A 25448-nucleotide genomic window follows, 5' to 3' on the forward strand; every position below is an offset into this window, starting at 1 on the left:
CGGGTCAGCCTCAGCGGATGCTGCCAAATGGTTTTCCGTCGGGCCCAACTATGTGCCCACCAGCAGTGCACGAGAGTTCTCGTGGGTCCGCATCCCACCAGTGAGCTGTTGGTTTGATTTCTGCTTTCTGGTGGGTGTTCGGTGATACCTCTTTAAATGGCAACCCCCCTACCTGGCCTTCCCAAACCCCCTTTTCTGATTTGTTTTCTTAAGTGCTCGTTATCTGACTTCACTATACGTATCACTTGTTTATTTTGCTCATTGTCTCCTGACAATGAGAAGGGCAGCTCAACAGGGAGGATTATTTAACTTCATTGCTGTTTTCAGTGCCTTTGGAATAGACCTGGCACAAGGTGGCTTCATATTTTCTGTTGAAGGAAACACCTTTCAGGCTCATTTCCTAAGGCCTGACTGCGGCCTGGCCTGGATCCCCTGGGGTATGCAAGACATAAACACAAGAAAGGGCCATCGAGACAGAGGGACCCTATGGACCAAGTGTGTGGGTTATCTGTAAAGAAAAGAAGCTTGAGACCTGTAATCAGAGAGACCCAAGATCAAAGCCTAGCTTTGCTGCTCCCTCCACTCAGGGGGTCTGGACAAACCACTTCACCCTTGAGAGTCTAACGGTGTGGGTCTGGGGTCACCAGATAAAACACAGGATAGCCGGTTAACTGTGATTTCAGGTTACCAGGTCACTCGGCCTCCTGAGCCAGGGAAGTTTAAACAACATGCCAAAGGCCTGGGCAGGGTTGGGACCGCGGAGAAAGGAAGGAGCAGGTAGCTGCCGAGGCGGCACAGTACCAGCCCGATGCCGGTGAGCCCACTGCCCGTCCCCAGCTCCCTAACGCTGCGTCTACACGTTGTAGCCGCTCCAGATTCTAACGTGGGACCTGTTCTTTGTTCATTCACTCAGTAAACATTCGCTGAGCACCCACCTGTGCCCAGGCCCAGGGCTAGACCGTGGGAATGCAGTGGTGACAAAGACACAGCCTTCCCTGCTCTCGGCACATTAGGGCCAGCACGCCTGCATGTGCGTGGGGCCGTCACAGGAATGGGACGGTGAGAGTCACAGATTACACTTGGAAGGATGAGGAGGGGCTCCGATGGAAGGACTGCTTAAATCAAAATAGGTTTGCTTGTCGCCTCTGTCCTCTGGGTCTGTGGGGACTGAGGCTTCACACTGGCTTCTGCAGACCCCAACAGACACTTCGCTGGCTCCGCCACCTTCCCCCCGTGCCTTGCTGCCAAGGCTCTAGTCCATTCCCAGGCTGAGCACCTGCTCAGAAGGCTTGCCTCAGAGGCACTCAAAGAGCTTACGTTTTTGGAGCTCCAGGATGGTGTAGAGGATGATGATGCCGTCCAGAGCCTCCCGGCCAATCTCCTCATCAGGATCCCCGATGCGAAGGATGAGCCTCCCCAGCAGAAGCCCCAGCGCCGGGAACCCCGAGGTCATCTGTTTGTGTCATAACTTCAGGGACTGAATCTTATAGGTTCAATACTATTATACAGTAATTAGTGAACAGAGCCGGATGGTCTGACCCCGATAGGAGAGCCCTCTGAAGATGACGAGGGCCACCTGGGAACCTCGGGACAGATACACCGGCTCCCTTAGAGCCAAGAAGATTCTCCCTAAGAGTGTCCTCCCCTCCCAGGGGCCACTCACAAAGAAAGGCAGGGTCAGAAGCGTGTGGTTCAACACAGAGACATTGCTGTTCACAGCCCGTGCTCGCTCATGGGCCTTCCCGGAGTTCATCCAGGGCCCCAGGGGCTGTGAGGACAAGGGCGAGACTCAGAGCCACAGGCTGGAGCCCAGCCTTCTGCTGCCTGGGTGGACAGGTCAGCCTTCACCAGTCAGCAGGAAGCTTCCAGGAGGGCATAAAGGCAACAGTCCACAGCCCCCCTCCTCCCCCTCCTCCAGGAGCATAGGGAGACATGGGGTCCAGAAGCTGAGGCTAGGACTGGAAGACCAGAGGGAGGAGGAAGGTCAGAGAGGAGAGAGATGATAGGTGGAGAGTCATGAGAATAGAAGAGAGAGAGAGAGAGGGATGAGAACAGAGAAGGCAAAGCTTTGGGGGCTGGGACAGCAGGAGCATGGGGGATAGGGAGAGAGCGAAGGGGCAGGAGTTTGGAACAGGGCCTGTAAGAGGGACCCGGGGGTGGAACACTAGCACAAGGTGACATCTGGAAGTCAAACCACTCCTTCTGGGCACAGCCTCCCCACCGCTCTGGAGCCTGTTCTTTCCCCTCTGCCCTGGTGCTCCTTCCTGCCCCCACACCTCCAAGATGCTCTTCAGCCCGGCAGGAGTGGGGTCCTCCACAAAGAGGGCGTTGAGCAGTGTCTGCAGGGCTTCCAGCGTCTGACGGTAAAGTGTCTGTGGACAGGAGGAGGACCAAGCCACTAGGAGGCTTCTGGAGCAGACCCGGCCTGCACCCCCTGCTATGGGTCAGGGGACGAGCATTCGGACCCATGAGAGCTGCTTTCTGGCCCCACCTCGGAGACTAACTTGAGGTGTGATATTGGACAAATTATTCCACCCCCCCATGGGTTACAGTTTCCTTATCAACAAATCAGTGGGGCGCCTGGGTGGCGGAGTCGGTTAAGTGTCAGACTCTTGGTTTTGGCTCAGGGTCCTGGGATTGAGCCCTGCGTCAGGCTCTGTGCTCAGCGCAGTCTGCTTGGGATTCTCTCCTTCCCTCTGCCCCTCCTGCGCTAGCTCGCTCTCTCTCAAATAAATAAATAAAATCTTTAAAAAAAAATTGGTGATTATTATCCCTGCACGCCTACCTTAAAGGAGGAGGAAGAGGAACCCCGACATTGACTGAGACTCTACCATGGGCCAGCTCAGTGCCTGGTGATTCGCACAACCATATCCCTTTGTCCTCAAAGTGTTTTTCTCATTTTGCAAATGAGGACGCACTTGTCCCAGCTCCCACGACAAGGAGGCTTTGAGTCGTGGGGAACGAATGAGGGGATGGGTGGGGGAATTAAGAGCCAGATAAACGGGGGGGCCAGCCTTACTTTTATTAACGTCTCTGGGAAGTTCTCGGATGCTTTTTTTACTTGCTGCTCCTAGACCCAAATACATTTTCCAAGTTGCCTCTGCAGGGAGCCATGTCTCGTCTGCCCAGGTTCCCGCTCCCTTAGCCACACCACAGTCTGAGAATAGTCTTAGGAAGGTGCAGGCATTACACATACACAAGGTGGAAGAGTGGATTTGAGCCACTCTGGGAAGACCCTCTGTCCCCTGGCTCCTTTCCTTCTGCCAGCTCGTCACATCTGTCTGCCTCCCAGGTTGTCCCTGTCCAGGCTTCCCCAGTCTGTGCACATCAGGGTTACACCACAACCACCAAGCAGGCCCCACTTACCAACTACCTCCTCCTTCCCTCCAATCCTTGGCCCATTGCTGCGCAGCACTGACCTCTGCTGTCTGGGCCTGGTACTGCAAGAGGGCTGCCTGCTCTCTTCCCAGGCTGCAGGGATCCCCCACCTTTCCTTCCGGTCCTGTCTCAGTGCACCACCTCCCGGGACCCAGAGCCCTCATGCTGCCAGTGCCCTCCAGCCTCGCTTCCCAGCACTCTTGCCTCGACCTCTGCGCTCCAGCCACAGTGCCCCCTTGTCATCCTTGCCATCACCATGTTCTCACTGGCCTCAGGCCACTGTACAGGCTGTTCCCTCTGCCTGGCATGCCCTTCCTTCTGCCATCTCCCCTTCCCCACCAGCTAACTAGCTCTTCTCTAACCTCTCAGCTGCAGCACCATGACCCTTGACCCCCACCTAGGCCAGGACACCCATTCTAGGCTTGCTTGCAACATTTACCACCGCTGCAAATGTGCATTTATTCGTATGATTCTTTGACAATGTCCATCTCCCCCCTGCCCTCCCTCTACTGTATCCCCCAGCCCCTGGTGGTTTTGGAGTGAATGAAAGGATGAATGAATGTGCCTCCCTCCTGGCTGAAACTCCTCTCCCTAAACCTCCCCCACTGACCCTACATCCTACACTAAGGGTCACCTCTACCCACTTCTCCTGGGACCACCCTGCCGAGTTGGAAGACGCTCAGAGGAGCCCCTTAAGGTTCTACCCTCACCCCAGCTAGGCCTCACCCCAGCTCACCCAGTCCTCAGCCCTCCTCCTCCCACTCCTGGCCACCTTCACTGGCCATGCCAACACGTGCTCACATCCCTCTCTTAGGGCAGGACCCACAAGTGGACAGAGCACCCCAAATGAGCAATCCCTTATTCTGAAGATTCACTCATTCACCAAATATTTATCAAGTGCCTGCTCAGGCCAGGAGAGGTGAGTTCATCCAGCTTGGAGTAGGAGTGTGAATGAAGATTCACATCTACCTTCTGGAATGCTCTTTCTCTCCCCACTGGGAGATCAGAAATGCACCTTACTCTAAGGACACTGACGGCCCTGAGGACTCACCTCTATGGCCTCAGCCTTGGCCTCGTCTTTCTCCTGCATGGCTTGCACAGAGGGGAGGGAGAACACACTCTTCACACACGTGTGCACCAGCTCTGATCTTTCTCGCCCACCCAGCACGGGCTGGGTGTGACTGGCGGAGACAGAAAGCAAGGGCATTCAGTGAGGGAGGGGCCCTGGGGCCGGAGGCAGGAAGCTAAGGATTCAGGGCTGGGAGGAGGGCACCTAGCTGGGGGCCTGGGCGTGGCCTGTGCAAGATGAGGTAGGAAGGAGGGAAGTGGGTGTGGAGGACTGGGCCTGGGGAGAGGAAAAGGCACCTGAGTGGGTGGGGCACTGAGGACAGGCCCCAGAGGAGACAGGTGGAGCCCAGGGAAGAGGGGAAAGGGCTGGGGGTCGGGGAGGGGGCTGTGGACACCTCAGCTGGGTCAGGGTCTCCATGGCCTGCCAGCGGACGGTGCTTGAGAGGGAATCCAGTGGCTCTTCCTGGATCTGCCTCTGGACAGGGGATCACAGAGGGGCCAATGAGGGGGCAAGGCCACTGCAGACCACCAGGACCGAGGGCACTGTTCCGCATAGGGCGCGGGCCGCGGCAGCCGCTCAGCCTGGACAGAACTCCCCACCTCCACACCATGCAGGGCCTCCCGTGGGGAGAGCCAGCTCACGGCTCAAACCCCGTCCTGAGCTCAGTTCAAGGCCACCAAGCACATCCCACACCTAGGGTCCGACAAGAACTGCTTCAGCAGCCTCATGGGAAGGAGGTATATTTAAGCCGTGGACTGGCCCAAAGCAAAAAACACCATGAATGGCTCCTGAAGGGGGTCCACCTGAATTCCTTAAAACTGTCCTAGGAGCTCCTGGGTGGCTCAGTCCGTTAAGCATCTGCCTTCAGCTCAGGTCATGATCTCAGGGTCCTGGGATCGAGCCCCGCATCGGGCTCCACACTCAGTGCAGAGTCTGCTTGTCTTTCTCCCTCTGCCCCTCCCTCAGCTTGTGCATGCACTCTCTCTCTCTCTCTCTCTCAAATAAATAAAATCTTCAAAAATAAAAAATAGGGGCGCCTGGGTGGCTCAATTTTTTAAGCATCTGCCTTCAGCTCGGGCCCTGATCCCAGAGTCCTGGGATCGAGCCCCTGCACTGGGCTTCCTGCTGAGTGGGGAGTCTGCTTCTCCCTCTCCCTTTGCCCCTCCCCCACTCATGCTTGCACACGGATGCAGGCTCTCTCTCTCTCAATAAATAAATAAAATCTTAAAAATAAATAAATAATAAAATTAAAACATCCTAATTACTTCTCACTGTTCATCTCCCATCTACACACGATAGGTGCTCAATTAATGTTAGTTAAATGAAGTTATCAAGGGCAAGGATTTGATCTTTAAGGGACCCAAAACTAAATACAATTTTGGGGACTTCAGTGGCCCAAACCATTCCAGTGGATAACTGAGAAGTGAATGTATTTTGCAAAATGATAAGGAAACTCTTGGAAGTTTCCCACCAGGAGGAATTTCTGGGAAAAGAATGTATTAAATAGTAACGACTGGTCCCGGGGCCCGGACTCTACAGTGATCTGCCACCGGATCGCATCCTCCCAACGAGCGAGCCCCTGCATGGGCATTACCACAGGCACTGAGGAGATGCGAAGGGCCAGGCTCACAGAAGGAAAACGGCTTGCCGAGCTCCCTCGGGGGGTGGAGGGCAGTTAGAGGTGGGCTGAGGCTCACATCCAAGTGTCCTGCCTCCTCCTCTGTCCTCCTCCCACCTCAAGCCTGTCTCATCAGTGGGTGGACTCCCGCCTCCTCCCCACCCAATGCCACAGACCCGCACGGCGTTCCCACACCATCATCTTCTTCATCATGGTCTTCTTCTCGCCTTCCCCTTCCTGGCACTTCTGGAGGGTGATGACATTCTCCACCTCGGAGGCAGCAGAGGGCAAAGCCACAGGGTGAGAGCCGCACTGACCCCTGCCCTCAGGGACAGCCCGCACACCCGCACCAGCCACCGCCAACTCGTCCCCAGCCGCCAGCCCCCAGCATCGGCTCCAGAGAAATGAGAAACCACGGGGGCACTTGGGGTGGGGTGCAGATTTGGGAAGACTGTGGTGGCAGCGGGGGAGGGGTTGGATAATCCCTGAAGGGCAGCGTTTGGGGGAGGACCAGATTTCATGCACTGCCAAGCACACCCCCTCTCCAGTCTCGCTCTCTTGAGGGAGAGGAGGCAGGAGCTGATGGGACAGGAGAGGTGCCGAAATCCCACGACTAGTAATACCTTTTAAGGGCTTTCTAGTGTCCACTCTTAAGGGCACATCCTAGTCAGGTCAAGTCATCCTGCCACCTGAGAGAGGGAATACCTTTACCAACGTCCAACTAATCTATGAGTTCTCATTATCTTAAGGTAGAAGAAGAAAAACTCAAGGAATAGATAAACTAACTTCATGTAGTGAAGAAAGCAAAGCAAGTGAACCTGACGGGCGGTGTGGTGAGTGCGAGAGGCCGCACTGTCTTCGCCACCGCAATCAAGAGGACGGAGAGCCCTTGAATCGGGGCTCATCTTATCGCTTGCTTGGACGAACAGAAGGCCATGAAGCGATGATGTGCCAATTCCTGGCCTAGCCCTTAAGGAAACTGGCAGTCTTTTCCTTCTGGAACCCAGCCGCCATGCTGCAAGGAAGCCCAGCTAGATAGGGAATGATGACAGCATGTGGAAGATGAGGGTCATCTCGGATGTCCCAGCCCCTGCTCCCGAGTGACCTCAGTCTACAGCACAAAGCAGAAGAGCCACCTCACTGAGCCCAGACCGTTTCAAAATTGTCATACAGTCCAGCAAGTCCACTTCTGGGTAGTTAGCTGAAGAAAACAAAAGCACTCATTCTAAAAGATGTGGGCACTGCTATGTTGACTGCGGCACTATTTACAATAGCCAAGATACGGAAGCAACCTGAGTGTCCATCGACGGATGAATGGATAAAGAAGGTGGGTGAGATCTATATGTACATACACCCAATGGAATGTTACTCAGCCATAAAAAAGAACGAGATCTTGCCACTTGGAACCACATGGATCGACCTAGAGAATATAGTGCTAAGTGAAATAAGTCAGACAGAGGAGACAGAGAAAGACAAATACCATATGATTTCACTTATATGTGGAATGTAAAAAAACAAAACAAATGAACAAAGAAAACAAAACAGAACAGATTCATAGATACAGAAACATTCTCATGGTTGCCAGAGGGGAGGGGGTGGGGGGGCTGGGCAAAATAGAAGAAGGGAATTAAAAGGTACAAACTTCCCATTATAAAATAATTAAGACATAGGGATGCAATGTACAGCATAGGGAATACAGTTAATAATATTGTAACAACTTTTATGGTGACAGATGGTAGCTAGATTTATCCTGATGATCACTTGGTCATGTATTTAGATGTTGAATCACTATGTTGTATACCTGAAACTAATATAATACTGTATTCACTTATAATATTGTATAATATAGAATATATATTATATTTTATAATATTCACTTATAATATTGTGTACACTTCAATTAAAAATAAATTAAAATTAAAATTTTTCAAAAATTTCAGAATCGTGAGAAATTGGGCCCCTCAGTCCTTATTCCCCCAGCGGAGTAAACTTTTAGACCACTAAGTTTTGGGTTGGTTTGCTAAATAACAACTGATAAACGGCCAAAGTGATGTTAGAGGGATAGCTTATAGACTGAATGGTCATAGAAGACCTCTCAGAAGAGTTGATATTTGGACTGAGTCCTGAATGACAAGAAAGAGGTAATCATTTAAAAAAAAAAAAAGGACGTAACCACATGAAGAACTAGAGGAAGGTCTGCCTATCTCCCCAAACTAGGCCTCACTTCAACTTTATTATGCCCATTTTGTAGCTGAGAAGAAACTTCCTGGCAGAAAGGACAAGTGCAAAGGCCCTGGGACAGGAATGAGTATGGCATGTGTGAGAAACCAAGAAAGGCCAGTGTGGCAAGAACAAGGTGGACAACCGGAGGAATGCCATGGGATGAGGATGGAAACTCCTAAAATGCCAGACCTCTTATTACTCCTGGCACCCTCTCCCCATGCCCCACCCTGGGGCACCCAGGGACTGGAGTTTGCCTCTGAAGCAGCCTGAGGGCAGGGCCTCCCTCCTGCACGGCCTGGCCTGGGTGGATCCCACCTCCAGCCTCCGTCCACCGGCCAGTCTCCCTGACTGTGTGTGTGTTCACACTCATGTCCAGCAGCCTATCCAGTCTGCCCCCACTGGCCCTCACCAAGTCCTATAGGTGCCGGCTTTCTCTGGCCTCCTTCAGTGCTTAAAAACCTTTATTAAGCACCTATGATGTGCCAGGCACCGTTCTAGATGCTGGGAGTAGAGCTGGGAATAAGAGACCAAACTCCCTGATTTAGGGGGCGCCTGGGCGGCTCAGCCGGTTAAATGTCTGCCTTCAGCTCAGGTCATGATTTCAGGGTCCTGGGATCGAGGCCCACCTCGGGCTCCCTGCTCAGAGGGGAGTCTGCTTCTCCCTTTCCTTCTGCCCCCCCACTCATGTGCGTGCACTCTCTCTCTAATAAATAAATAAAATCTTTTTTAAAAAAAATCCCTGATTGATAGAGGACATATTCCAGTGTGAGAGGCTAACAAAAACCAAATGAAGTAGCAAAGCATAGTGTATACCAGATGGTGATGAGTCCCAAGGAGAAAAGAAGAGCTGAGCAGAGAAACAGGGACCACTGGGGCTGGAGAGTGGGGGAGCGGGGGCACCCTGGGGAAGTCAGCTGGGGGTTGGGCAGGAAGCATACCAGAGCCATCTTGTTGTCATCTTCTCTCTTCCCTGGCACCTTCACCAGGCATGAGGTCACTTCATCGAAGACTCCTGAATGTCACAGTTTCAATGAGGAGACAAGAGGGAGGGTAAAGATCTGATATAGATCTGGTGCCATAGTCCTGTCTCCCCTCCCCCCACCGGGCCCCTCCAATCCTTGTTTCCCTAGCTGCCAGACTGAGCTGCCTTCCCTGAAAGCCTTCAGTGGCACCCCATTCCACTGAGCATAAAGCCACCATTCTTGTCAGGGCCTCAAATCCCTGTGGGATCAGTGTCCTCTGCGCACCTCCCCAGCCTATCTCCTGCTGCTCTCCTCTGGCTCACCATGCTCTGGCCACACTGTCCTCCTTCCAGGCCAGGGCAACCTTCCCCCTCAGGGCCTTTGCACAGGTGGTGTCCTCTACCTGGGCCACTCCACTACCACATCCCACTGGCCCAGCTGGGGCTCCCCTCCTTCAAATCTCTGCTTGCCTGCCACTCCGCGGAGAGGCCTCCCTGACCTTCAGGGTAAAGGAGGACTCACTACAATCCTCTTGAGCATCATCCTATTCTCTTCTTTCAGCTGTTATCACAATGTATAATTAAACTGATTTGTTATAGTAGATACCTGTTTTGTCAGCCCTAGATTTCCTCATCTTTCTTCTGGGGAAAGAGGCCCTTCTCCCCTGTGGGCTACCCTTTCCATGTAGCTAGTAAAGCTGGATTACGCAAGCCCACCCATCACCCCTTCTTCAGATAGGGGTGGGCCTGGAACCCAAGCTTGGCCAATAAAAGCATCCCATGCCCCCAGCCACAGTGATTGGCCCAGGGATGAGCACTTGGCTGAACAGGACCAATAGAGCCCCTTATTTAAGAGCACTGAGGGAAACCCAAAAGAAAATGGGTCTCTTTCTTTCTGATGGCCTATGAGTGCCTGGAACTTGGTTCAGGGCCATCTCGGTTACCAGAGGCTTCTGGAGGATGGAGCCAACAGGGAGAGGAGGAAACACCAATAGTAGTGAACATGGCTTGCTCCAAGATCTTGTCTCCTAGGTACCTTTTCCACTGAAAGGAACAAGCCTTCTCGGAGAAATGGCTGAGCCTGGGATTTGGGCAGCAAAGTTCAGAATGAGCCTGAGACATCTGGTACCGGAAAACAACAGAGCTCAAAGAATGATGGGGACGTGTCAAAGGGACATAAAAGCTTGGTTAAAGGGGATCCCACTGGCCAAATTGGGGACGATTTGGGTATCACAATAAATAGTGGTAGCAACAGATTATAGTTCATTGAATAACCTAAGAAATCATGAGTCTATACTAATATAAACAAGTACATGAATACATTGAAAGTTTGATGAGGAATGGAATATTTACATAGTTTCCAAGTACCTCTCCACATAGCGTTTATTACAAACAGGTGGTTTAAGTGCTACTAGCGTCTATTGGGTGGAGTCCAGGGATACATCTTTTTTTTTTTAAGATTTTATTTATTTATTTGACAGAGAGAGACACAGCCAGAGAGGGAACCAAGCAGGGGGAGTGGGAGAGGGAGAAGCAGGATTCCCGCTGAGCAGGGAGCCCGATGCGGGGCTCGACCCCAGGACCCTGGGATCATGACCTGAGCTGAAGGCAGACGCTTAACGACTGAGCCACCCAGGCGCCCCCAGGGATACATCTTACAATGCATAGGTCAGCCCCTCCACACCCACACCCACATCCCCACAAGAAAGAATTATCTAACAAAATGTCAGTAGAGCCGAGGTTGAAAAATCCTGCCCCAGGAGACGGGTATTAAATGAAAAAGGTCACAAGGGATGGTTCTGGGCTGCTGGAAAAGATCTCTGTCTTGATCTGTGTGGTAGTCTCCAGCATGTATACATATGTAAATACTCATCAAGCTGTACTTGAGATTAGTAGTACACTTTACATATTTTACTGATACATGTTATGTATCTTGAAAAGGTTTTTTAAAAGGCTAGTACAATTTGAAAACATGTTGTCTTTAAAAATGCAAATGGACAACAGATGCCTGGGTGGCTCAGTTGGTTGGGCGTTGACTCTTGGTTTCACCTCACCTCTGCCTCTGGTAGTGATCTCAGGGTTGTGGGATGCCCCCGACTCAGGCTCCCCACTCAGGGATGGAGTCTGCTTGTCCCTCTCCCTCTGCTCCTTCCCCTGCTTTCTCTCTCTCTCAAATAAATAAATAAAATCTTAAAAAAAATGCGAATGGACAAAATGTTCCTATTAAAAAGCAAAGATTGGGGGCACCTGACTCAGCCAGAAGAGCATGTGACTCTTGATCTCAGGGTCAATTCGAGCCCCACATGGAGCGTAGAGATTACTTAAATAAATAAAACTTCATTTTTTAAAAATATTTTATTTATTTATTTGACAGAGTGAGAGAGAAAGCATGAGGGGGGGAGGGTCAGAAAGAGAAACAGACTCCCTGCTGAGCGGGGAGCCCAATGCAGGATTCAATCCTGGGACTCCAGGATCATAACCTGAGCCAGAGGCAGATGCTTGACCGACTGAGCCACCCAGGCACCCAATAAATAAAACTTAAAATAAAAATAAAAAGCAAAGATTGACCCTAAATAGCCAAAATAATCTTAAAAAAAAAACCCAAAAACAAGAAGTTAGTGGAAAAAAAAAAAAAGAAGTTAGTGGACTCACACTTCCTGATTTCAAAACTTACTATAAAGCTATAGTAATCACGACAGTGTGGTTTTGGCATAAGGACAGACATATAGACCAATGGAATAAAATAGAAAGCCCAGAAATAAATGTAGTCAATTGATTTTTGACAAGGGTGCCAAGACCATTCAGTGGGGAAAGGATGGCCTTTTCAACAAATGGTTCTGGGAAAACTGGATTTCCACATGCAAAAGAATGAAGTTGGGCCCCTACCTCACACTATATACAAAAATTGACTTGAAGACTAAGATTAAAAGCTAAAACTACAAAACTCTTCAAAGCAAGCATTGGAGGAAACCTTCGTGATATTGGACATGGCAATAATTTCATGAATATGACACCAAAAGAACAAACAATAAAGGAAAAAATAAATTGGACTTGGTGAAAATTTAAAATTTTTGTGCATCAAAGAACACTATCAGGGCGCCTGGGTGGCTCAGTAAATGAAGCGTCAGACTCTTGATTTCGGCTTGGGTCATGATCACAGGGTCGTGAGTGGCTCAGAGCTCAGCGCAGAGCCTGCTTATCCCTCTCCCTCCTCTTCTGCCCCTTCTCCTGCTCATGCACGCACATGCTCACTCTCAAATAAATAAATAAATAAATAAATCTTATTAAAAAAAAAAAAGGAACCACTACCAAGAGAATGAAAAGGCAACTCACAGAATGGGAGAGAATATTTACAGAACTTCTAAAACTCAACAACAACAAAAACAACCAAATTTGAAAATAGGCAAAGGACTTGAATACACATTTCTCCAAAGAAAGTATACAAACAGCCAAGAAGCACATGAAAAGATGCTCAACATCGGTCATCATTAAGGAAATGCAAATCAAAGCCACGATGAGATACCACTTTACAGCCTTTAGAATGTCTATTATAAAAAATATTTTCAAACGAAGAAAAATAACAAATGTTGGCAAGGAGAGATTAATTGTGTAGAAATTGGAACCCTTGTACATTGCTGGTGGAAATGCAAAATAGTACAGCTGCTCTGGGAAATAATTTAGCAGTTCCTCAAAAAGCTGAACATAGAATTACCAGATGATCCAGCAAATCCACTCGTAGGTATATATCTAAAGGAATTGAAAATAAGGATTCAAACAGGTACTTGCACACTGATGTTATAATAGCAGCATTATTCACAATAGCCAAAAAGTGGGAACAACCCAAGCGTCCATCCATGGGTGAACGGACAAATAAAATGTGGTACACATCTTGGAATTTTGTCCAACCATAAAAAGAAACAAAGTACTGATACATGATACAGCATAGATGAACATTATGGTAAGTGAAATAAACCAGACACAAAAAGTCAAATATATGATTCCACTTTCATGATATATCTAGAGTAGGCAAATTCAGAGAAAGAAAGATTAGAGTTTAGCACAGCCTGGAGAGAGAGTGATGGGGGGCTGTGGCTTTATGGTATGAGCTTCTATTTGGAGGGATGAAAAAGTTTGGGAACTAGATAGTGGTAATAGTTGTACAATATTGTGAGTGTGACTAATGCCCCTGAATCATACACTTAAACATAGAGTCACCATATGACCTAGTAATCCTATCTCTAAGTGTATACCAAAGAGAAATGGAGACATATCCATACAAAAATTTATGTATGAATGTTCATAGTAGTATTATTCAAAATAGCCAGAGGGTAGAAACAACCCAAATATCTATCAACTGATGAATGGATGAACAAAATGTGGAATACAGTGGAACATTATTCAGTTGTAAAAAGGAATGAAGTACTGATCCACCCTACAACATGAATGAACCTTGAGAACATTATGCTAAGTAGAAGAAGCCAATCACAAAGGACCACATATTGTATGATTCCATTTATACGAAATGTCCAAAATAGATAAATCTATAGAGACAGAAAGTAGATCAGTGATTGACTGGGACTGGGGGTCATGGGTTGGGGATGACATCTGAGGGGTATAGAGTTTCTTTTTGGGGTGATGAAAATGTTCTAAAATGGATGGTGGTGATGGTTGCATAACACTGTGTATATTTTTAAAGCATTAAATTGTACACTTTAAGTGGATAAATTTTATAGTTATATAAATTATATCTCAATAAAGCTGTTTAAAGAAAAAACCAACTTGCGGGGCACCTGGGTGGCTCAGTCGGTTAAGTGGCTGCCTTCGGCTTGGGTCGTGATCCCAGGATCCTGGGATCGGGCCCCACATCGGGCTCCCTGCTCAGTGGGGGGTCTGCTTCTCCCTCTATCCCTCCCCTGCTTGTGCTCTCTCTCTCTCAAATAAATAAATAAAATCTTCTAAAAAAGAAAAAACCAACTTGCATCAAGTTCCTCTATATCATCAGCATCACCAGCACAAAATAGAAATTGTATTAGAAGGTAAGATATGCTTTGTGATAGCAATAAAAACTATAAAGTACCTAGGAATTAACCTACCAAAAAAAAGCACTAGACCTTTATGGAGAATTTTTTAAATTCTAGCAAAGGGTATATCCTATATAAAGGAAAACTTGAATAGACGGATAAATCAATAACATTCCAATAAAAATGTCAGAAAGACTTTTTGAGGACTTAGACAAATGTATTCTAAAAGCATATGGAAAAAATAAGTAAGTAAATAAATAAACAAACAAACAAACATTAAATGCACATGGAAGGGGCACCTGGCTGGCTCAGTCAGTGGAGAATGTGACTCTTAATTTCAGGGTTGTGAGTTCAACCTGCACGTTGGGTGTAGAGATTACTTAAAAATAAAATCTTTAAAAAATTTTTTTTGTTTTTAAATGTATATGGAAGAATGAGGGTCTACTAATAGCCTCCAGGGCACAGTGTGGATGCTATTGTCCTCAGAATAATTTTGAGAAGAACTTCAAAGAGGAATGCTCACCCTACCAGATACATATTGTACCTTTGTAAATACATATTTACAAAGCCATGGTATATTTTTAAAAATCACAATGTGGTATCGGTGCATGAACAAACAAAAATATTTGGAGATACAAATAATTGGGAAAAGGTCTTTACAACATCAACAATCGACGAGGGATTAATTTTCAGAACTCCTGCGTATCCCAGGTGAGTGAGGCGGAGGCTCCAGACAGGACTTCAAGGCTTCACTCAAGTGAGGATGTCAAACACTCAACAGAGGTGAGCTGAGCCTAGAGCCTGCCTGCTCCATGGGTCAAACTTGACCCTGAGAAGCCAGGTCTGAAATTTAACTGGAAAGAAACAGGCCTATATTTTGAAAGAAATGTATAGTTAGTTGTGTGACTCATAATTTGGACCTAATAAAAGCGTTATGATCTGGAGTTATTTCAGTTACGGAAATTGAGGCTCAGAGAGATTATGTAGCTCCTCCCAGGTCACACAGCAAACAGAGGCTGAGCACTAGATCTTTTGTGTATAATTAATGTATTGCATGCTGTCCACTGCAGGCTATTCCTTCCTCCTCCCACTCCTCTTCTCTAGCCTCCCTGCCCTACAAGTCTGAATACAAAATTCTTGCAGGGTAGTGCCCTCTCTGGGGCTGGCACCCTTGCTGTGCTCACCCTCTGGGATGCTTTGGAAGGCTGCGGTGTCGTCTGTGGTGTTACAGGTAGGGAACCCCAGCGGGAACTGACCGGTCTCAGTGCTGACCATCTCGCCCCAGCTCCCCAGATTCTCATCCAAGGGTATGGCACAGATGCTGTTGTCCTCAGAATAATCCTGCTGGCTGCTCAGTGTCAGGGTGGAGGTGTCACTGAAAATGAGGCTGGAGCCCAGGCTGAGGGTCTCATTGGAGCCCAGGATCAGGGTCATGCACGAGGGTGGAGAGAGGGTGGAGTTGGGTCCGTGGGTGCTGGAGTGCAGGCTGACACCGTCACTAGAGCCAGGAGTCAGGGTCAAGCATGAGGCCTGAGTGATGGTCATGTTCAAGTCAGACCTGCGATTGCCATTTGAAGCCACGTTGATGGTTCCCTTGGAACTCGTGTTCCAGGCCGCACCAAAGGCTCCTTTTGAGACAGACCCGGAGATCTTATGTGAAACCGCAGTGATGGTCTTGTTGGCATCTGGGATCAGGGTCCCACCAGAACCTCGAGCCGCATGCAGGTCCAGCTTAGAGGTGTTTCTTGAGCCCACACCGAGTATCCGGTTGGCGTCTGGGTCCAGAGAAGAGTTTGAGGCTGGAGTAAGGAGTGCTTTCGAGCCTGGCCTGGAGACGCATTGGCCCACAACCAGGGCTTCTCTCGAATAGGGCCTTATAAATGGGTTTGCTTCAGGCCTGGAAGGATTGGAGTTACTCTGACCCAAATCAAAAATCTTGCTTGGGAGGGAGTTGAGAGCCTCCTCAGAATTGGGCCCTGTGTGGCTCCCTGAGCTCAGACCCTGGGCCTCAGAAGAGCTAGGGCTCAGAACGAGGTTTGAGGCTGGACTTGGGGCCCTCTGGGAGGTAGGCCTCAAGACCTGATTTGAACTCGGGCCCAGGGCTTCACCTGAGTGGGAAGTGGTGATCTGGAGGGAGGCGGGGCCCACAGTCCAGCTGTCCACAGGCCTGAGGGTGTTACCAGTCACCAGGCCAGGGGCCTCCTCTGAGACAGGACTCAGACTTGGATTAAGGTCTGGAACAAGAGCTGAGCCAGGATTCAGGGGTGGGTTCATGAGAGGAGCAAGGCCCATGTCTGAGTGGGGCCCAGAGATGGTGCCGGCGCCTAAATCTGAGGCCTCAGTGAAGCTGAGACTAGGTGTCATCTTCGAGCTTTCACAGAGGACCAGACTAGCCCCTGGGTTCAGGGCCATGCCCGGTCTGGCGGTCTCTGAATGCCTCTGCTTCCTTCTCTCCAATAGCCAACTGTTGAGCTCCCTGCAATGCTCCTGAGAGAGAAAAAGGCAAATTCAGCATGCTTCACCTCCTAAGTCATGCTTAAAACCTTTCCATGGCTCCCCACTATCCTTAGGATGAAAGCCCTTGCATGACTTCCCAGGTACTTCGTGACCACGCGCAGCCCACCTTTCCAGCCCCATCCACACAGCTCTGCGCCTTGCGCTCTGGGTCCCAGCCAGATCCCCCGGGTTTCTCTGGCCACACCCTGCTTCCTCTCAGCGCTTGACCCTTAACCAGTGCAATTCCCTTGGCTTGGAACTTCCTCCCGCTGTCCTTTGCCAAGCCCACTCCCCCCGGCAAAATATTCATCCTACTTTATTCCAGTGACCCATTTCGTGGTCTAGCCTCTGGAAGAGGTGGCAAGAACCATGCTTATCTTAGTCCCTAGGACATCCCCAGCCTCTAGCACCCAGTGCGAAGTCCATAAATACTAGACCAAGGTAGAAAAGGGCAAGAAGGAGCCTCCTTAGGGGTTACCCTACTTCCAGCCTAAATTTCTAGAACTACTCTGCAGATGGCTGTGGCACTGGGTTCCCAAAACAGCCCCTGGCAGGGCTACGAACTGGCCTTGACAGTTTGCCTATTCTGGGTGGGGTAGGCTACCTGGGAGGAGAACCTGGGGCAGTCCTCCAAACCAGAGCCCGCTTCACGCCAGCAATCGGACTGCAGGGTGAATTCCCCAACCCTCTCCCCACCCTACCCCACTTCCACCCTTGGGCTCCTCTCCCTGTGGGAATCACTGGGAGAGCTCACCTGCATTCATGGTGTTCTTAAGCAGGACTGGGCCCCTGCGAGGAGACACAGAAGAAGACCGAGTCAGGTGAAGTGTGTTTTCTCAATGCTTGCTGAGCAAAGTCTACAGGCCAGACATGCACATCTGCTAACCAAATCTGCCCCCCTCCCCTGCACACACACACAGAGTCCTAGAAGTTAGATATTATTGCTCCATTATATACTTAAGGAAGTGGAGGTCAAGGAAAAGAATGTCACCAACCCTACCAGCCCTCAGGGAAGCCAAGACCATCTCTTTATGCCACTCATCCACCTAAACTCCTCCATGGCCTTCCACTATCTTCAGGACAACATTCCCAGTTCTCAGCAGGACCTAAAAGGCCCTTCTGTGTCTGGCCTTAATGCCCCTTTCACTCCTCTTGCCCCTCCATACTCTCTTCCCCACTCCACTCCACCACCCTTCAATGCTTTTGTGTTTCTCCAAAGAGCCAGGCTCCTGGGTTCGGTCTGGGCCTTCCAGGAGTTAGGCGTACCCTTCTCCAGACTCCTTCCCTGGCTAGCACCTATGGCTTCACCCTTCAGATTCCAGCTTAAGAGCCTTCCAGGTCCCCCAGAAAGGTGAGGTCCACTTGTAAGTTCCCAGGGTACCTTGTCCACTTCTCCTTTGTTGGCACATAATAATATCTGGTCTCTCCACTAGGCAGCAAGATCTCAGAGAGTCTAACATAGCACCTGGCACACAGGAACTGTTCAGTAAATAAGCTGCTTGCTTCCTCTTCTTATGTCTTCTTCACTCACTCATTCATTCGCTAGCTCATTTCATCGCTTCTTCATTCACACACTAACTCATTCACTAAATCATTTACTCATTCTATAAATTTTGCTGTGCCTCTTTATAGCTTGGCTTCGGAGACACCATAGATTTGGAGTCATATGGCTCTGGATTCCATCCCAGTGCAACTTCTCACTAGTCTGAGGGAGCCTGGGCAAAAGACTTTCCCCCTCTGGCCCTCATCCTGCTCATCGCTAACACGGGAAGCATAAAGCCTGCCACCCATGCTGGTGGTGGTTTCAGTGCCCAGCACAGAACACACGGGCTACCGAAGGCCTCTCTGAATGAGAGCTACCTTTCTGTTACCCTTTGCCAGGCGCTGTGGGCAGAGGGGAGTAAGGAGCTCAGAGCGCAGGGGAGCTGCCTTCTTTCCAAGCCGGCAGACCACGTACAGCTTGCGTCCTGCCTCAGAAGCAGGCAGTGTCCACTTACCAGCGGCGCCAGGGCTGATTTGACCCTGAAGCTAGTGAAATTTAAAAATTCAGGACTCCTGGCCTACACAGTCCCTTTCCAAGGGTACTATACTTACTTTTGTGTTCACAATTTTGTCTTCTTTTACTTAAAGAAGAGCCTAAAAAAAAAATCTTCAGGCCCCAAAAACCCCTAGATCTTCCCGTCACCGCCCCTCCCACCTGTGTGCACGCATGTAAGAGTGTGTGTGAGCGCACATGCATCCACACACACACCACAGTTATCAAAGAGAGGCATTCACAACCTGGAAAAATATGCATCAGGTGCAGCCTCGGAGGCTGTGCATAGGATTTTAGAAGGCCTACGTGGTTTGGCCTATGGAAGAGAACAATCTCTACCCCTCTGACATAGCAGGTGCGTAATACCAGGTCACTGGGTGGACAGCTACAGGTCTCGACCCTGGCGGACCCTCCCTCTTCCGTGAGAACAGAACAGATCTCCCCCACTCTTCTCCTCTTCTTTCCCTCATTCTCTTCTTTCATCTTCAACAGACAGGCAAGGCTTCAGAGCTGCCTGCCAGTGACGAGGGCAGCCCATGTCTCCCTGTCCACCAAAGGGACGTTGTGCACTGGGAAGAGTGGTGGTTGTTGAGGGGCTTGGGTGGGACACGGCGGAGCCAGAGGAGCTCCCTACTGACCCGGCGGCCACAAGCCTTTGCTTCCCAAGCCCTGGAGCCCCAAATGGGGAGGGCGGAGGACAACTACAAAACAACCAGCTAATCCTGTCTAAGACTGAGAGAATCACTGACTAATTCCCATCTTCCCTCCTCAGTGAACCCTTCCAGGCCTTGAACAAGGGTTGTTGGAGCTCTCAGGGGGCGTAACTATCAGGGGGTCTTCCAGTTCCTCGTGGAGAACACATTTATCAGCTATATGGGCCTGCAATATGTTAAGCACTTGTAAGAATGCAGTCCCACACCTACACGTGCACACACACGTCTGTCGTGGGCCACCTCACACCGAGAGAATCCAAAACAGAACATGCCAGCTTTCCCCTAAATCAGAACTTCCTCTTCTCTTCCATTTCTAGAAACTGGCACTACTCTACAAGCCAGAAATGATATCATCCCTGACTACTCTCTTTCTCACTAGCTGCATCCAATTTTGGCCAAGTTCTGCCAACTCTGGCTCCAGAAAAGCTCCCAAATCTCCCCCCATATCTCCGTCACCACTGCCAGCCCCTAGTGCAGATCCCAGTGCCTACGACTCCTGTATGTAGGGACTGCTCCCAATATACCATTTTCTAAATCGAGCTGCACATATCTTCCTTTAAAATTGCATTCAGGGGCGCCTGAGTAGCTCAGTCGTTAAGCGTCTGCCTTCGGCTCAGGTCATGATCCCAGGGTCCTGAGATCGAGCCCCACATCAGGCTCCCTGCTCGACAGGAAGCCTGCTTCTCCCTCTCCCACTCCCCCTGCTTGTGTTCCTGCTCTCACTATCTCTGTCTCTATCAAATAAATAAATGAAATCTTAAAAAAAAATAAAATTGCATTCAATGGTGTGGTGCTGACATAAGGATAGATATACAGATGAATGGAATAGTCCACATACTGTATGATTCCATTTATATGAAATATCTAAAATAATCAATTCTAGAGAAACTAAAAGCAGACTAAGGCAGATAGAGGTTGCCAGGGACCAAGGAAAGAGAATGGGAAGTGACCGTTTGCTGGGAACAGGCTTACCTTTTGGAGTGACAAAAGTGTTTGGCAACTAGATAGTGATGGTGGTTGCATAACACGACGAAGGTACCAAATGTCAGTAATAGTGCATTTTATGCCATGTATATTGTGCCACAGTGTTTTTAATACATGTACCAGGCAAGAGGGTGTAGACTCACTTTTCCCTGCTCCTCCCTTCCAAGTACAACAAAATGTCCTGGAAATGATTCAACTGACAACCATAAAAGGACTCTGAAAGCTAGGAAGAAGGCAGTGGACTAGCTAGGAACCTCAGGACTAGAGGGATGACACTGGGCTCATTCCCCAGGGTTTTCTTTTTATCTCCCATATATCCCAGACTGAGCACCAGAGAGGCCCGCAACGCAGATCCACCAAGAGCACGTGTGTGCATACATAAAAAAGCCTGTTCCCTCTGGCCAAAGGACCAGGACAGGGGAAGCCCAACAGAGATGCCCCCCGCCCCGTGGGGAACCCTAATCCCCATTCCACATCCAGGGCAGTGGCAGGCCAATCCACCTGCAGGAGCCCTGCCTCTCTGGGCTCTCCACCCAGGGGCAGAGAATTTACCAGGTCCCACAGCTCCTGGCCTCCCGGTGACAAGAGGTGGCCAAGGGCAGCACCATCTTGCCCCTGCAGGCAGTACTACGGGGAATGAACAAGAGCCCCAGCAGGGCCAGAAGAACAAAGCTTCCAAGGCTCTGAAAACTATCGTTGGAACTATGGTCCATAAAAGCAGGCCAGAACCCACACTCGGAGCCTTAACAGGTTGATTACCAGCTAAAATAGATTCAAGTAGGATCAAAAGTCTCTTTAACACGATGTCCAAGATGTCAAGGATACAATCAAAAATTACCCCCATCATACCAAAAACTAGGAAAATCTCATCTTGAGACAAGATAACTAACTTCAACACTGAGATGAACCAGGTGTGGGAGTTTGCAATAACGATTTTAAAGCTGTCATTATAAAAATGCTTCACCAGGCAATTACCAGTCCTCCTGAAACAAAATGAAAGACTAGAAAATCTCAGCAAAGAAATAGAAGTTATAAAAAAATATAATAACTGAAATTAAAATAGAAGTTATTTTAAAGACACAACTGAAAAAATTTTAAGTTGCTGTCCAGCTCAATAATAAAGTGGAGGTGACAGAGGACAGAAGCAGTGAAACTGAAGACAGAGCAATAAAATTTACTTAATCCAAACAACAGAGAGAATGGACTAAAAAATACAAACAGAGCCTCAGGAACCTGGGGTACAAAACAAAATATCTAACACTCTTAGTCAGGGTTCCAGAGGAAGAGGGGGTGCTGAAAACATTCAAAGAAGTAACAGCTGAGGGGCGCCTGGGTGGCTCAGTCAGTTAAGCGTCTGCCTTTGGCTAGGGTCATGATCCCAGGGTCCTGGGATCGAGCCCCATGTCGGGCTTCCTGCTCCCTCTGCCTGCCACTCCCCCTGCTTGTGCTCTCTGTCTCTTTGAAATAAATAAATAATATGTTACAAAAAAAAAAAAAAAAAAGAATAGCTGAAAATATCCCAAATTTAGTGAAAGACATAAACATACAGTTTTAGGGAGCTGAGAAAACCACAAACAGGATAAACCCAAAGAAATCCACCCCAAAATGCATCATGATTAAACTTCCAAAAACTAAAAACAATGAAAAAAACCTTAAAAGCAACCAGAGAGTATTACGTATCAGAGAACACCAATTCGAATGATAGAGGATTTCTCATCTGAAACCAGGGAGGCCAGAAAGAAGTTGGACACGTTTTTCCAGTGCTGAAACAAAAAAAACCTGTCAACTGTGAATTCTAGATCAGGCAATGAAGGGGAAATAAAGATATTCTCAGACAAAGGAAAAATGCATGCCAATCCAATCATGTCATTCCCCTGTAGAACCCCTCTGTGACTTCTCATGGGTTTTCAGACGATGGGTTGTAAGTAAAGCTTATATTTTTCATAAGACAGATTTCTGGGCCTCCACTTTGCACCTCTGAGGGGGCTGAGGAATCAGACTTTTATCAAACTCTCCCCCTTTCGCCCCTCCCCAAAGTGATTATCACATAACTGGTGGGTAGGCCACTGGTGGAGACATCCGGTCTACAATGTGATGGCTGTGTTTCTTTTACCAGGACCCTCAGCCCACAGGCCTGGCCCCTCTATCTCTCCAGCTCCATCCATTCCCTTCCCCAGCCCCATACTTGAACCACTCTCAACTTCTCCCAGTGCCTCAAATGTGTTGGCCTCCTTCTTGACTTGGGGCCTTTGTAAATACTCTTTCCTCTTCCTATAAACTTCCCCAAGATTACCCATCTAAACCTCCATCACTTCCCCTGGCTAACATCTAACATTTTAGATGCCAGTTTAGGAGTCCCTTCCTCCAGGAAGTCTTCCTGGGACCCTCAAATGTGGGTGAAGTGCCCTCTGCATGTGATCACTCTGTTCTAGACGATCACTCTGTTTACTCATATGTCTCCACTCTAAAAAATGAGCTTGTCAGTCTCTGGCTATCTTGGTACCCCTGTTTTCCCGGCACATGGCACAGTGCCTAGCACACAGGGGAGGTTCAGAAACAATTCATGGAGTAAGGGAATGGATGGATGGATGGAAGGATGGATGGATGGATGACAACTCTTTAAGATAGGTATCATTATCTTCACTTACTGACATGTTAATTCAGACTATTCAGGAATCTAAAGTAATGTTTGCAAAGCCCCAGAAAATGGCAGCCAGAATTCAAACCCAGGTCTTCTCAACTGACAGCTTTTCCTACAACACCCCAGGGATTTCTGAGCCATGAATCATTCAGTGAGCCCACATCTCCCTGTTTCTCACTCCTCATTCCCGTTGCCACTTAGGCCCTACCCTAGAGGAAAAGTCCAAAGAAAACAACACAACTCTCCTGATGCCCAGTTATAATGCACCAATCCAGGGCTTTGTGGTCAGCTAGACCTGAATTTGAAACCTACTTGGTCTCTCACGAGTGGTGTGAGCATGGGCAGGTGGCCTCACCATGCTGAGCATCAGTATTAATACTCAATCCACAACATTAGTGTAGGGAGTAAAATGGATAATGGACATAGTGAGGATCACAGCACCTGACCCCCAAGAGTACCCCAGTAAATGCTCCTCCTCATCATCCCTTCCTCCCTCTGGGTGAAGATAGGGTAGAAGAACTTGAGATAAAGACCAAGTCTGGCTTCCAGGGTCTCTGCCTTCTTGCCCCCACCACCACCCCCAGTCTATGGCATTCCTTCCTGGGTCTTCTCAGCTCCCCCAACTCCCACCCACCATACTCTCAAAACAAGGCTAACTCTTTCTCCATGAGCCTTGAGCTGCTGATATAAAGTTCAATGTGTTACCTCCACCTGGGGCATCCACATGGTAACAGAAAATTCAGCTTTAAGCCAAAGGTATGAAGTTCTAACTGTGGAATTTACCCAGGGGGGTGGGGTCAAGGTGGTAAATGTCTTGAGGCTGTGCAGGCCGCCCCCACCCCTGGGACTTTTCCAGAGCCACCCCTCAGCTTACCTAGTCTCCCCCCAGCCCAGGCTGGTGTTAACAGTCTTTGTGAGGTCACCATGACTCAGGAGTTCCCAGCCAATGAGGCCCCTCCTCTTGCCTACACAGTAGCTAGAAGCAGGGAGGTATCCTTTCAAAGGAGGACCCTCCACCACTGCCGAGAAATGACCTTACTCAAATGAAGACCAGGTTCCTTGCCCAGCATTCAAGTCTCCCCATCAAAGCCCCTCACCATATGACCTTACGCCTTTGTTTGTCTTGGGGTGACAGCCTCGTTCTGAGGAATGTTGCAGGCTTAGGGCACAGCATATCTGAGAGGGAGGCCTGCGGGTAGTGGGCTGTGTGCAAAGGTCTTTGGAACCAGGCAGTCCGTGTGGAGGAAACTGAGACCCACAGAGGGAAAACCCTGGCCCAAGGTCATGAGTGTCCCTTATCTTTTCCCTACTCCACCCTGCCTCCTCACCCAAGGCACAGATAACAGTGTGGAGCGGGGCAGGAATGAGGGCCTGGCCGGGAGACCCAGACCCTGAAACCTAGATTCCAGGATAAGGCAATGAAGACACTACTCTCTTGCTAAAGAAGCTTTGTAACGCTTAAGATTACCAGTGACTACTCTGAAAAACTTCACTGGGCACCGTTTAAAAAGCCGTACTGAAACTATCCACTAAACTATATTCCCGATTACCCAGGTCATTCAATCTGGCCTGGAAATCCGCCTCAGCCCCCGAAGCCCCCACCCCAGGCGCCTCAGTGCTCAACAGTGAATACCCTCCTACCACCTCAGATCTCCCTTTTCTGCCCCCACCCCTCTGCCTTCCACACCCCTGCCCTGCCTGCTCCTGGCTCTGCCCCCTCCCCACCCACCTAGAGCTCCTGCCCACTTGCTTCTTCCACATGGCCTACCACCCAACATGGCCAAGTTTTCTTTTTCAGCAAAATCCTCCTCAGGCAGGAACTCCTCTCTTGTCCCAGTAGCCCCTCACCCGTCCTTCAGCTGCGGTGCCAAGCCTCTCCCAAGAACCCTCTCTGACTCCCTCCTCTCCTCCCCCGGCCTCATGCACCCAATTAACCAAAGGTCCTTCCAATTTTGTCCTGTCCCTCCAACCCCACCCCCTCCGCTCTGGCTCAGTCCTCATCATCAGATTTTGGCCAGTCTTCTAAATACTGTCCCACAGGACAAGCTCTCCCCTGGGCTAGCTGCCACCATCCGGCAGCAAAGGAGCCTCCCTGACAACTCATTCCCACGCCTTCCATGTCACCCACTGCCCACAGGGCACGTTCAAGCTCTTTGGTCTGGCATCGAGGCCCTTCCGCAGTCTGCTCCTACCTGCCTGTTTCTGCTCCCTTAGGATTTTGTTAATTCATACTGGAACACCATATGCATACAGGAAAATGTGCGTATCATGCCAATTCTGATGAATTTTCACCAAGTGCACCACGTAAC

General features: G+C 49.3%; 1 protein-coding gene across 1 annotated transcript in view; it reads right to left on the reverse strand.

The window, feature by feature from the left end:
- Nucleotides 1-16682, reverse strand: part of MROH7 (maestro heat like repeat family member 7) — a 42451-nt gene extending 25769 nt beyond the window's left edge. The window contains exons 1-8 of the mRNA XM_032416737.1: nt 15455-16682; nt 9227-9300; nt 6261-6335; nt 4842-4921; nt 4430-4559; nt 2277-2372; nt 1664-1768; nt 1318-1453 (exon numbers count right to left, since the gene is read on the reverse strand). Coding sequence (XP_032272628.1) covers nt 1318-1453; nt 1664-1768; nt 2277-2372; nt 4430-4559; nt 4842-4921; nt 6261-6335; nt 9227-9300; nt 15455-16682 — 1924 coding nt within the window. The remainder of the gene's footprint in view (nt 1-1317; nt 1454-1663; nt 1769-2276; nt 2373-4429; nt 4560-4841; nt 4922-6260; nt 6336-9226; nt 9301-15454) is intronic.
- Between the last annotated feature and the right edge of the window lie 8766 nt (nt 16683-25448).

The sequence above is a fragment of the Phoca vitulina genome, unplaced genomic scaffold (genome assembly GCF_004348235.1).
Source record: "Phoca vitulina isolate PV1807 unplaced genomic scaffold, GSC_HSeal_1.0 scaffold2, whole genome shotgun sequence".
Taxonomy (NCBI): Eukaryota; Metazoa; Chordata; class Mammalia; order Carnivora; family Phocidae; genus Phoca; species Phoca vitulina.